General features: G+C 40.0%; 1 protein-coding gene across 1 annotated transcript; it reads left to right on the top strand.

The window, feature by feature from the left end:
- Positions 1 to 17: 17 nt before the first annotated feature.
- Positions 18 to 7,832, top strand: LOC109297603. Its single transcript, XM_019517475.1, has 8 exons — positions 18 to 334; positions 1,050 to 1,332; positions 1,476 to 1,712; positions 3,354 to 3,430; positions 4,066 to 4,170; positions 4,265 to 4,476; positions 4,838 to 5,002; positions 7,362 to 7,832. Exons 1-8 carry the CDS (start codon positions 167 to 169, stop codon positions 7,483 to 7,485), a joined length of 1,371 nt encoding a protein of 456 aa, XP_019373020.1. The 5' UTR covers positions 18 to 166; the 3' UTR covers positions 7,486 to 7,832.
- The last annotated feature ends 2,882 nt before the right edge of the window (positions 7,833 to 10,714 follow it).

Genomic DNA, 10,714 nt, shown 5'->3' with positions numbered 1-10,714 from the left:
GTGTTATATTTATGCACACTCTATTTGTCTTTATTCATTTAGTTTTTCTTCAGTTAAACATTTGAAAAATGTGTCTCTAGCAGAGGATATATTAGGCATCACAGATGAATGTGATGCTGGGCCACAAGATGACTTTATAGAAAGCTTTGAGGAAACAAGTCATGATATGACTCTGGATGACGCCCAGGATATTTCTCATGAAAAAATGCACATTGTATATGATCACTGCCTTCTTCAACTAGCAAAAAAGATTGTTATGCCAAAATGTTTGTTTTGTGCTGGTGAAGTTGATGTTTCTATACAGCCTGTTTCTTCCTGTGTGCATTTGATATGGGTGAGTAATATACCTTGTTAATCTCTGTCTATTATACTGTGACTGTTTCACAATAATTTATCATTTTAATTTTTTAAGGACCTGCTCAGATCTGCCAGAGTAGGCCCTTGTGGAATGACAGTGACTTAAATGTGACTCCATACAAGTACCTGCATATAATCCCATTGAGGTCAGCAGAGTTCTGCAAAAGTCCACCCATATAGACCAGATTACATGGTTGTTCTTTTTACTATAGTTTGGCTTTGAGTTTGCATAGCTAACTTTTATGACAAGTTTTTTCAGTTACTCATGTAAGTAATCCTATTATTTGCACAATGACTGCTTTCATGAGTAAAGGTTTACAGGACATAGGCTTTTTTTGTTTTAACAAGTGTACTTTTCTGTATGTATATTTATTATAGAATGTATTATCAAGTGGACGCAAGTATCTTGAATTGGACCCCAAATGTATATATTGTCAAATTAAACTTTAAAAAAACCAGGCTGATAGAAATTTCCACAGTTAAAAAAAATACTATTGTGTTGTAGTGCCTGGCTTTCCTAAACACATGAATCTGAAAATGAAAGTGACCAACCATTTTAATTGAAAGTGCACTTTAAAACTTTCCAGATAGTTCTAAAATTGTATTGCTTGTTAATATCAAAACAGTACATCGTATGGCCTCACCATCTTTTTTTCCCCTCTTTGTTTTTGCTTAACCTCAAATATATTTAGAAATGTAGTGCAGGACATGTAGCATTTGAATGGTCTTCCCAACCTTTGATAAAAGGACAGATATATGCAGGAGACCTTGCATTATCTTCTGCAGTCATACTATCAGGAAACAATTTTGGAAAAATTTCACAAATGGCAAACTTTATGAAGTTGACATTCACAAGTGCAAATACGTTCTTCGGACTGCAACGCCATTTTATTGTTCCAACAATAGAATCCTTCTGGTGTCGTATGAAGCAACACATTTTGGAGGAACTACATGGGAAGGAGGTGGTCATTATGGGTAAATAAAGCCTTTCAAAACTTAATTAAACCTTATTCAAGTTTTATCTTTGGCTTTCAAATATTATTACACTTGTTAAAAAAAGTAACCTTGATTTTATTCATTACTTAAAATAAAACTTCTTTCTAATTCTCAATGTGCAGGAGATGGACACATGGATGGACCTGGCCACTCTGCACAGTATTGCATATATTCATTCATGGACTTAGAAACCAAACAAATATTAGGTGTTGAAATTGTGGATAAACGTAAAACACAACTGAATTCCCCTTTTATGGAGAAGGAGGCCTTCCGGAGAGCATTACAAAAGTTGTTGGATGAACAGCTAATGGTCAAAGAAGTGGTTACTGAAGCACATGCTCAGATTTCAGCTCTGATAAGTAATTGTTCTGTTTATCCATTCTTAACTTTTTACTAAGATTTTACAAACTTACGTGAGCTATGTACAGTGCGCTGTTAGATGGTTTAAACTAGTCCGTATTTGACTGAGCTGAAAATAATTTAAAAAAATTATATCTGCTGGCCTTTTAGATTTTGTTGGGATTGGGGAAGTGAGAAAAATACATTATACAGGTGTCTTTGGGGGAGGAGGGGCTTGTTACATAACGTGTGTGTGTGATGCTGCTCTTGGGTGTCAATTACAGGCTTTCCAGCAGCCTACTACTTGAAGATCAAGAGATTTAAGAGTTTGCCCCAAGGGCCTGGGTCCTGCATCCCTTTTCAAAAATAAGTAATTGACTGTGAAAGTAACATTGTCAGCTTCTAGCTTTAATACTATGCACAAAGTGATCTTGAAATACTATGTTTTCTCTCATACCATGTGCCCCCAATAATACGGACACGTTGTTTTGGGATGGTAGAAGGAAGAAAAATATTTTACTATTGTCATGGCTGAATGCTGACCACACGAAGTAGAGACAGAGTCCACTCTTCAGCATCGCTTGCCACACCCTGGCTGCTGTACCAAAAGCTAGAGTTTTAATCTTCTCACTATTGTTGACAAATTGGTATCAGATTTTGGCTGCTTAGCTAAAAGCTATGGCTAATTCAGCAGTGGTGGAGAGGGTTGAAACTGTAGCTCTGATGCTAAAGTGTGGACTCTACTCATGGTGCATGGTTGCAGGGAGAGAAGCACAGACCCTGGCAGCCATTCCAGCATCTCCATGCTTCCATTCTGGTACAGAAATCAGCCTCCACACTTGGGACATGCACCTCAGATACAAAAGGGTGGAAGTAGGAGGTAATGACATTTAATTTTCAGGTTTCTAAAATAATTTTTGCTAGAGCTTATTTGAAAATGGGTGGATTCTGTGTGGAAAATGGAATTATTTCAATTTGAAAATGCTGCTGCTTTGCCCCATAGGAGTTATCATTAGGTGTTTCAAGTTCTCATTTTCCTCTGTAGACTGGTATTGCAACCAGGTAGCCATCTCATGATGCATCAGTTTCCCTACTTGCAGAAGGAAGGTGGTGTACCTTAGGAATTAGTCTGGTTAAGGAGGCTGACTCATAGAACAGAATGCAGACTTGAAATACCAAAATGTAACTTCCACAAGGTGCCACAAGAATATTTTGAATATTCACAGTAGGGCTACTGACGTTGCTTGTAAGTTAGAAGAGTTGTTACGTATAACCATGACATTGGTTCACAGTAATTCTTCTTTATAGAACTGAGTTTTCCTTTTGGTGTAAAAAGTACTGAAACAGTACTTTTCTTTTGTTTAAATCACCTTTATAAAATCTACTTTTTAAAAACTGTGTACTTTTATTACGTTGGGGAAAGTACAAAAGAGTGGCATTGGTATTTAGCTTGCTTCTATGGCAAATATTGTGTTATTTACATGTGTAAATTTCTGTAGCAATTGTTGAGTCTTAAATAGGTTATATTTTATATGCTCTGCTAACGTACTATAATTTAAATTTAGCAGGGAAAAACAGATGCGTTTGTTTTGTTGCTCTTCAGTTTATTAATAACCCCTGTGTAAAAGTAACTAATATAATTCATATATCTATATTGACAGAAAAGAAATTTCCTTATGTCATCCATTCATATGATATATGGGGTGGTGCCAAAAACCTTGGAAACAAATTAATTGAGGTAATAGTCCTCAGATAAGTATAGAATAATTGCATATTTTTGTAGTTTCTTACAGTGGTATAGTTGATCATTTTGCATTTGTAGTACAGTATTAATAGGATGCAGATTTTATAACAGGTTCAAAGTAAGCCCTAGTCAGCAGTGGTGTAAAATATGATCACTAATGACTGTGTGGCCAGACAGAGGATGATCATGGTTAATTTCTATGAAATAAAGTATGAAAAGTTTATACCTGATAAAGATTTGCTTCTCAGTGTTTCTAGCATAAAACACTACAACTATTACTAACTGGCCTCCAGCTTGACAGTTTGCATGGGGCGTAGGCTAAACTCTCCTTCTCTTGAGAATTTTTTTGTTAGTTGCCTTCAGTGACATGAGGGAGCTTTAATTGTTGTCATATGTGCTATACTATTATTATGATTGTTTATATGATGTAATGGACAAAAAGATTGGTAGGTATTGTATAGATTTGACACATCAACCCAGCCTCCTAAAAACTTGCCATCTATCTTTCCATTAGAAGAATAGGATTTCAGCCTTCAAATTTTTAAATCCAGTATTTTTAACACAAGAAAGTGTGTGCACATAGGGATGTCATTTTGTTTTTAATAATTATATATGTTTTTATTTTTCAGGCTAGCAGACAGAAAGATTGTCGACATCTTTTACACTGGTGCTCAGATATTGTCAATTATTTCTGGTTTTGCTGCAAGGAAGCTAGTTCATATGAAAAATTTATAGTAAGTTGTAATTTTAGAGTTGAATTGTAATATTCCAGTACAGTATTTTACTGCAATAAATTATATTTATTATCATGGTTTCTTAACATTGTAGGGAATGTGGTGTGGCTTAGTTCACCATGTGGTCAATGAACATCAGTGGGCTAGTGGAAACGGCATCATTGAGGGACGGTGCAAACATGGTCCTCAAATGGATGAAAGAGAAAAGGAATGGCTAGAAAAGGGAAGCAAACCTCACACTGAAATGTGCAGAATAATTTTGGATAAAAAGTTTCTGAGAAACATCCCATACTTTCTACAGTTTAGGTATAATGAACTTGAATTGTGGATGATAGGTTGTCTGTTCCCTCCAAATTATTCTCTTCCCTCCCTGCTAAAGTTAAACGGAAACTGTATGCCAAAAATGTAATTTTGCTTATACGCTAAATTGTTCAAACTATTATTTAGTAGTATTATACCATGTAACCAAGTAAAAGCTAAATTAATTCTAAGTGTTATAATTGCAAATAAAAATAAAGGTAAAAAAGCATTGCTTACTTTAAAAAGAAAAAAAAAAAGAGTAATTCCTAAGTTTTTCTGAATATTTATGTATAGTTATATAATAATTGTTTTCCTGATATTAATATATTAAAGTGCTTCTGAAAACATATATATTATTTTCATAAAGATCCATCTTTGATCTGGAGCAGTTTCAGCAACATGTGCATATGTATGCTACCAAAAGATATGAATACACATACCCTGTCTACAGAGCAAGATGTTTTTTGGCAGCAATTGATTACAATATGCATTTGAACCGGCAAACCATGCACAACTCACAAAATCAGTTAATGTAAGTCTATTATAGTTTCTTTTCCTTTTCTTAGTTCATACATTACAACAAATTAACTGTGACTTTCTGAAAAATAAGTGCACACACAATTATCTCTGCCTGTGTTATTATGTATATTATTGGACACATTCTCAATATAGTTTTGCCAGTGGAAAATTTAGCACTCTTTCTTAGGTTAAATACAAAGTTCAGGTTTCTTCGTAATCTCTGTGGAAAAGCGCACAAGGTTACAGATATTTCTGAACTCAAATGTGGTCAGAAAACACATGCCCTAGCCCAATTCCCAATCTCCAGCAGCTAGAATGATCCTAGTTGCAGTCATGAAGGAAAGCCACGGAAAAAACCATGTTGGTATCCATTACTTTTCCATCTCACATAGGGTTTTCTAAGTCCATTTAATGCTGTGTATCAGGGATGGGCAATTACTTGGACCCATGGGCCATATAGACAGTTCTGGGGAGCTGGTGCAGGCCAGTCAGCACCCTTCCCTTAAAAACAGCCCAGAGACTGCACCCTGCAGCTTCTCCCTGCCACTGCCAACAGCGTCCAGTCCTGACTCTGGCTTGCTCCACACCTGGGGCCAGAGCAGACCAGCTGCACACAGGCCGGACCCCAGCCTGCCTGTACCTGCTCTGGCTCACCCACCTACATCGAGCAGCAGCTGGGAAGAAGCTGCTGCTCAATGCAAGAGAAAAGCAACCCCTCCCCTTTGCCACTGTTGGGTCCCTCTTGCTGCAGCTGCCCAGAGCCCGCGCCTGGGTTGCACTTCAGCGCCCCTCTGCCACAGTAACCACCACCTGCAGACCGCCCAGCAGGACAGCAGTGGCAGTGCAGAGGAGCCATAGGGCAGCCTAGGTGCAGGCTCTGGGTGGCTGCAGTAAGAAGGGCCCAGCAACAGCAAAAGGCAGGGGCTGCTTTTCCCCCAGGCCGAGCAGCGGTTTCTGGCCAGCTGCCGTTGCTGCTGCCGCTGCTCAGTGTAGGTGAGAGAGTCGGGAGCAGATGTAGGGTGGGCTGGAGTTGGGGCTGTGCGCGTGGGTTCCTGCAAGACCACAGGGTTGGAGCCAGCAGTGGCAGTCAGAAGGAGCTGCCATCCTCCGGGCTGCCTAGAAAGGCAGTCTAGCTCTGGAGCTGCCCCAGCCCCACTGTGTACCCATGGGCCAGATGGAACCTGCGCCAGGTGGGACTGAGGGACTTGCCGCAGGGTGGACAAAGTCTCTCTGTGTGCTGGATCTGGCCCGTGAGCCATTTTTTGTCCACCCCTGCTCTATATGGATCCCTTTCCACCTCTATTGTTATTCTGGCAATAATTACTAACTTCTGGCACAGAGAAGGTCTGCTAAGTTTCAACTTAAAGAATGATCTACGAAATCCTAGAAAATTTGCTGCATGTAGACCTGTTTGAGACTGGGTGCATGCATGAATTGGTTTTTACAATATGAGTGACAGGAGAAATGACTGGGTGCGTATATTCCATCTTATTGTGTTGTTTGGTATCTGTCTCTTCATTAAGAATTTTGGATAAGTGTATTACTTTCATGGTAAGCCTTAGAGCACCCCTTTTTGGTAGATAAGTAGCATTCCCATTTCAAGTATCAGGAGGACAAAGTACATTGAACCAGATCCTCAGTAGTTTTAAATTAGCATAACTTCATTGATTTCACCTAACGAACAAAAGGAATAAGGAATTAATTACTTCTGGGCAGATTGTAGGGTCTGATGTCATAGCCCTTAATTATGCAAGTTCAGGCACCAAAGAGCAGTGGTGTGGGAAGGAGTCCAGTGCAAAGTAACAAAAATGATTAGAGACCTGAGGGGCAAGATTTATGAGGAGATGCTGAAAGAACTAAGGTTATTTAGTTTGGAAAGGAGAAGACTAAGGGCATATTTGTTAACTAGTTTGAAATACCTGAAGGATGATTTTAAGAAGGTGGAGATGGGCTTTTCTCTGTGGCTGTAGGGGACAGGACTAGAAGCAATGGCCTTAAGTTTCAGTAGGGGAAATTTAGGTTAAAGATTAGGAGGAACTTTCAGACTATGAGGTTTGTCAAGCACTGAACGAGCTACTTAGAGAGGTTGCAGAAATTCCATCCCTGGAAATTTTCAAGAGCAGGTTATACAGATGCTTGGCTGGGATGGTTTAGTCAAGGATGATCTTGCCTTGAACGGGATTGGACTAGATGAGTCTGTGAAGAACCTTCCACTCCTACTTTCCTATGATCTTTTGCAAGTCAGTGTATGACTTAAGTCTTCAGAAGCTGGAGCAAAATTTATTGCTATGGTTATTTAATATGTGATATTTTAAAATTAGATTAATATTTTTTCTCATAAGAAAAATAATTTTCACTTTCTTTTATAATAGATACCGTAGAATATACCATAGAAAATCTGGAAGGTGGACTTTGGTACCCAAGAAAGAAAATAAACCCTATGTATATATTGATAACATGATGGAGGAAATATTCCAACGCTGCCTGGAAACATAAAAAGATGTCCTAAAGGAGAAACGCCTGGAACAAAATGTTTCATGATTGATTTCAATATGATTTATACTAATTAGCTGCTGTCATGATTTAAAAACAAAAATTCAGACTTATACTTACCACAATTACTAACAACATTACTTGGCTCTATAGGAAGATATAATTATTTAACATTTATTCTTGAATGGTGGTGAGCAGGAATCTTTCTGTACTAATAAAATTGCAAAAAATGGATAATCAGGTTTTAACGAATAACTTGCTGGCCTATTCTTAATTTTATATTTGTCTACAACGTGTATATACACTAAAATTTTGAGAGAATTCTCAAAGATTAAAACTACTTTTTGATAAAAGTGATATGCATTTTATGTATGGTAATTTATTTGTTTTCAGTATGACATAAAATGTCATAGATTAAAAACTTTTGTATTTATTTCAAACTATCAAAATGTCTTTTAAATAAAAGGATGCTCTTTTATGCTTATATATTTGGTAACTATGCTTTGAATTTCCTTAGCAGTTTTCATTTTCACATTATTATACAAATAGCTTCATGACTCCTATCCAGTGCAACTAAGCAATACTCTACGGGTGGGAAACTGAGAGGTAGATAAGTGACTTGTCCGTGGCTGCAGAGGGATGTGGTCTAAGGGCTGTGACAGTATATCAAGGATTTCTGATTAACAATCCTGAATTTGTGCCTCGTCTCTAATGTGGCAGTTTCTCAAGCTTTGAAGTTTTCTACTTGATACATCTCCATGTTGTATATCCTTCTAAAATTATGAGGCAAATCTGCAGGTGATAATATGTTATCTTCATCTTCTCTGAAAATATATCCACTTGAAGACAGATCCTCTGTTTGTTTATATGGCTGTGTCTATGGAAATACTCGAGTAACATGTTTCTTATCTTGGTTTTCTACAAGATAATAGTTCACTAATTCAGTGGAAGGGACTCATTTAATACATGTTGGTACAAAAACAATGTATATTTTTAACAGGTAACATACTGTTATTTACTGAAATACCAGATAAGGTGTTTTCTCCATATAAAATGTGGGGGGAAAAGCCCCTTGTCTTGCATTTGACTACCAGCAAAAAGGACAAACAGCTGCTTGCAGCTCAGACTCTGATTCTGATCCAGGGTTGAGGATGTGGGGGGCAAAAGGGGGAGGGGCAGATGCCAGGGGATACAGGTACTGCAAGAAGAAGCAGGTGCCAAGGGGTGCAGGCACTGGGAGGGAGGGGCAGACCATGAGGAGGGGGAAAGCACTGTTGGAGCAGACTCAATTTAATTGAGTCTAGTGGAGTGTGGCAATTACTGTCTGCATCTTCTGTACCAGGGTCTCCACACTTCAAAGTGGTGGTGGGGGCTCTTGAACTAAAATTCATACAATGAGCTTTAGTTCAAACTGCCATTTTGAAGTGCAGGGACGCTGGTACATGAGATGCTGTGGAACTTTAATTAGAGCGGCTCTTAACTCTAATTAAAGCACCCCCACCCCCAAAGGACATGTAAAAGTGCCTATAGAAAATTAAGGTTGCAAGGGACCTCAGGAAGTCATCTAATCCAACCCCTTGCTCAAAGCAGGACCATCCCCAGCTAGATCATCCCAGTGAAGGCTTCGTCTACCGAGGTCCTAAAAACCTCCAAGGATGGAGAGTCCAGAACCCCTCTGGGTAGCTTGTTCCAGTGCTTTACTACCCTCGTCATGGGAAAGTTTTTCCTAATAGGCAACCTAAACTTCCCTTGCTGCAACTTGAGACCATTGCTCCTTGTTCTGTCATCTGTCACCATGGTAGTTCAAGGCTGCTATAGAACCCCTCCATAGTCTTCTCTTCTCCATACCAAAAAAATCTAGTTCCCTTGGTCTCTCATAAGTCATGTTCTGTAGTCCCTTAGCCATTTTGTTGTCCCACTGGACTCTCCAATTTGTCCACATCCTTTCTGGGGGGGGAGGGGGCAAAAATGGACACAGTAGTCCAGATGTGGCGTCACCAGTGCTGAATAGAGGAGTAGACTAACTTCCCTCTATTTCCCAGCAATATTCCTACTAATGCAGCCTAGTATGCTGTTAGCTTTGACGACAACACACTAGGCCTGTGCAAGTCAGCAGCGATCCAATCTGGCTTTGGAGCTGGCCACTTCAGATGTGAGCGATCTGATCCAGAGTTCTGGACTGTGATTCTACTTCAATCCGGCCAAAGTGGCTCTGAAGCTTCGGAGCTGCCTCAGAAATCTGGCCATAGGGTATAATGGGGAATCAATTAAATATCTATAACTTTGCTGTGTTTTGTCTGATTTGGATGAAACTTGCAGAGATTGTAGCCCCTGCTGAGAGCATGAAGTCTGCCGAGTTTCAAGGAGATCAGTCCAGGGGTTTGGGGGGATATGTACCCCAAATTCTTGAAAGCAAAACTCATGTCGTGTACGTGTTACAACATAGGGGGGTCAAAACTGCAGGAGTGGTAGTTCCTGGTGAGGCCAAAAAGCCTGCCAAGTTTCAAGAAGATAGGTGCAGGGGTTTGGGGGGAACTGCACCTCAAGCTGCGGACAAGCAAAACTTGTGACATGGGTGACACTGTTAAGGCACAGCAGGATGAAAGCTGCAGGGATGGTGGCCCCTGCTGCGGCCACAAAGCCTGCCAGCTGTTGAGGAGATCAGTGCAGGGGGGTTCTGGGGCCCTGCACCCCCTAGCTGCTGACAAAACTTGTGACGTGTGCTTGTGCAACTGACTGTCTCTTGTCTTGGGGCAGCTGATTGTCTGTATTGATTATTTCCTCTCCTTAGTCTCTGCTTTTGTAGGTGTTAATTGATGGTAATTAACTGGCTACATTAGCTAGGTCCTGTGTATTGAGTTGGTCCATAAGTGAATCATGATCGATTGGTAACTGGTAACACAGTAGCTTAGCAGCCAGGCCTGCAGTAGTGTCTCCCATGCCTCAAGACAGAGACAGTCAGTTGCACAAGCACCCATGTCACGAGTTTTGCCTGTCAGCAGCTAGAGGTACAGGGCCTCAGAAGCCAGAAGCCCTGCACTGATCTCCATGACAGCTGGCAGACTACATGGCTGCAGCAGGGGCTAGCAGGCCTGCAGCCTTCACCCTGCTGTGCCTTAACACACACAGTGTCACCCATGTCACAAGTTTTGCTTGTCCACATCTTGAGATGCAGTTTCTCCCAAACCCCTGCACCGAGCTTCTTGAAACTTGGCAGGATTTGTGGCCTCAC

Source organism: Gavialis gangeticus, unplaced genomic scaffold (genome assembly GCF_001723915.1).
Source record: "Gavialis gangeticus isolate Ggan-Ray unplaced genomic scaffold, GavGan_comp1, whole genome shotgun sequence".
Taxonomy (NCBI): Eukaryota; Metazoa; Chordata; order Crocodylia; family Gavialidae; genus Gavialis; species Gavialis gangeticus.
The sequence above is the reverse complement of the archived record's forward strand: the minus strand, read 5'-3'. Positions and strand labels throughout refer to the sequence as shown.

What these genes read in the sequence shown, in the direction of transcription:
- LOC109297603 (XM_019517475.1), top strand. Translation starts at nt 167, where the DNA reads ATGACTCTGGATGACGCCCAGGATATTTCTCATGAAAAAATGCACATT. An exon ending in GAAGGAGGTGGTCATTATGG is followed by an intron (nt 1,333 to 1,475) that starts GTAAATAAAGCC and finishes CTCAATGTGCAG; the next exon opens with GAGATGGACACATGGATGGA. An exon ending in CCATACTTTCTACAGTTTAG is followed by an intron (nt 4,477 to 4,837) that starts GTATAATGAACT and finishes ATTTTCATAAAG; the next exon opens with ATCCATCTTTGATCTGGAGC.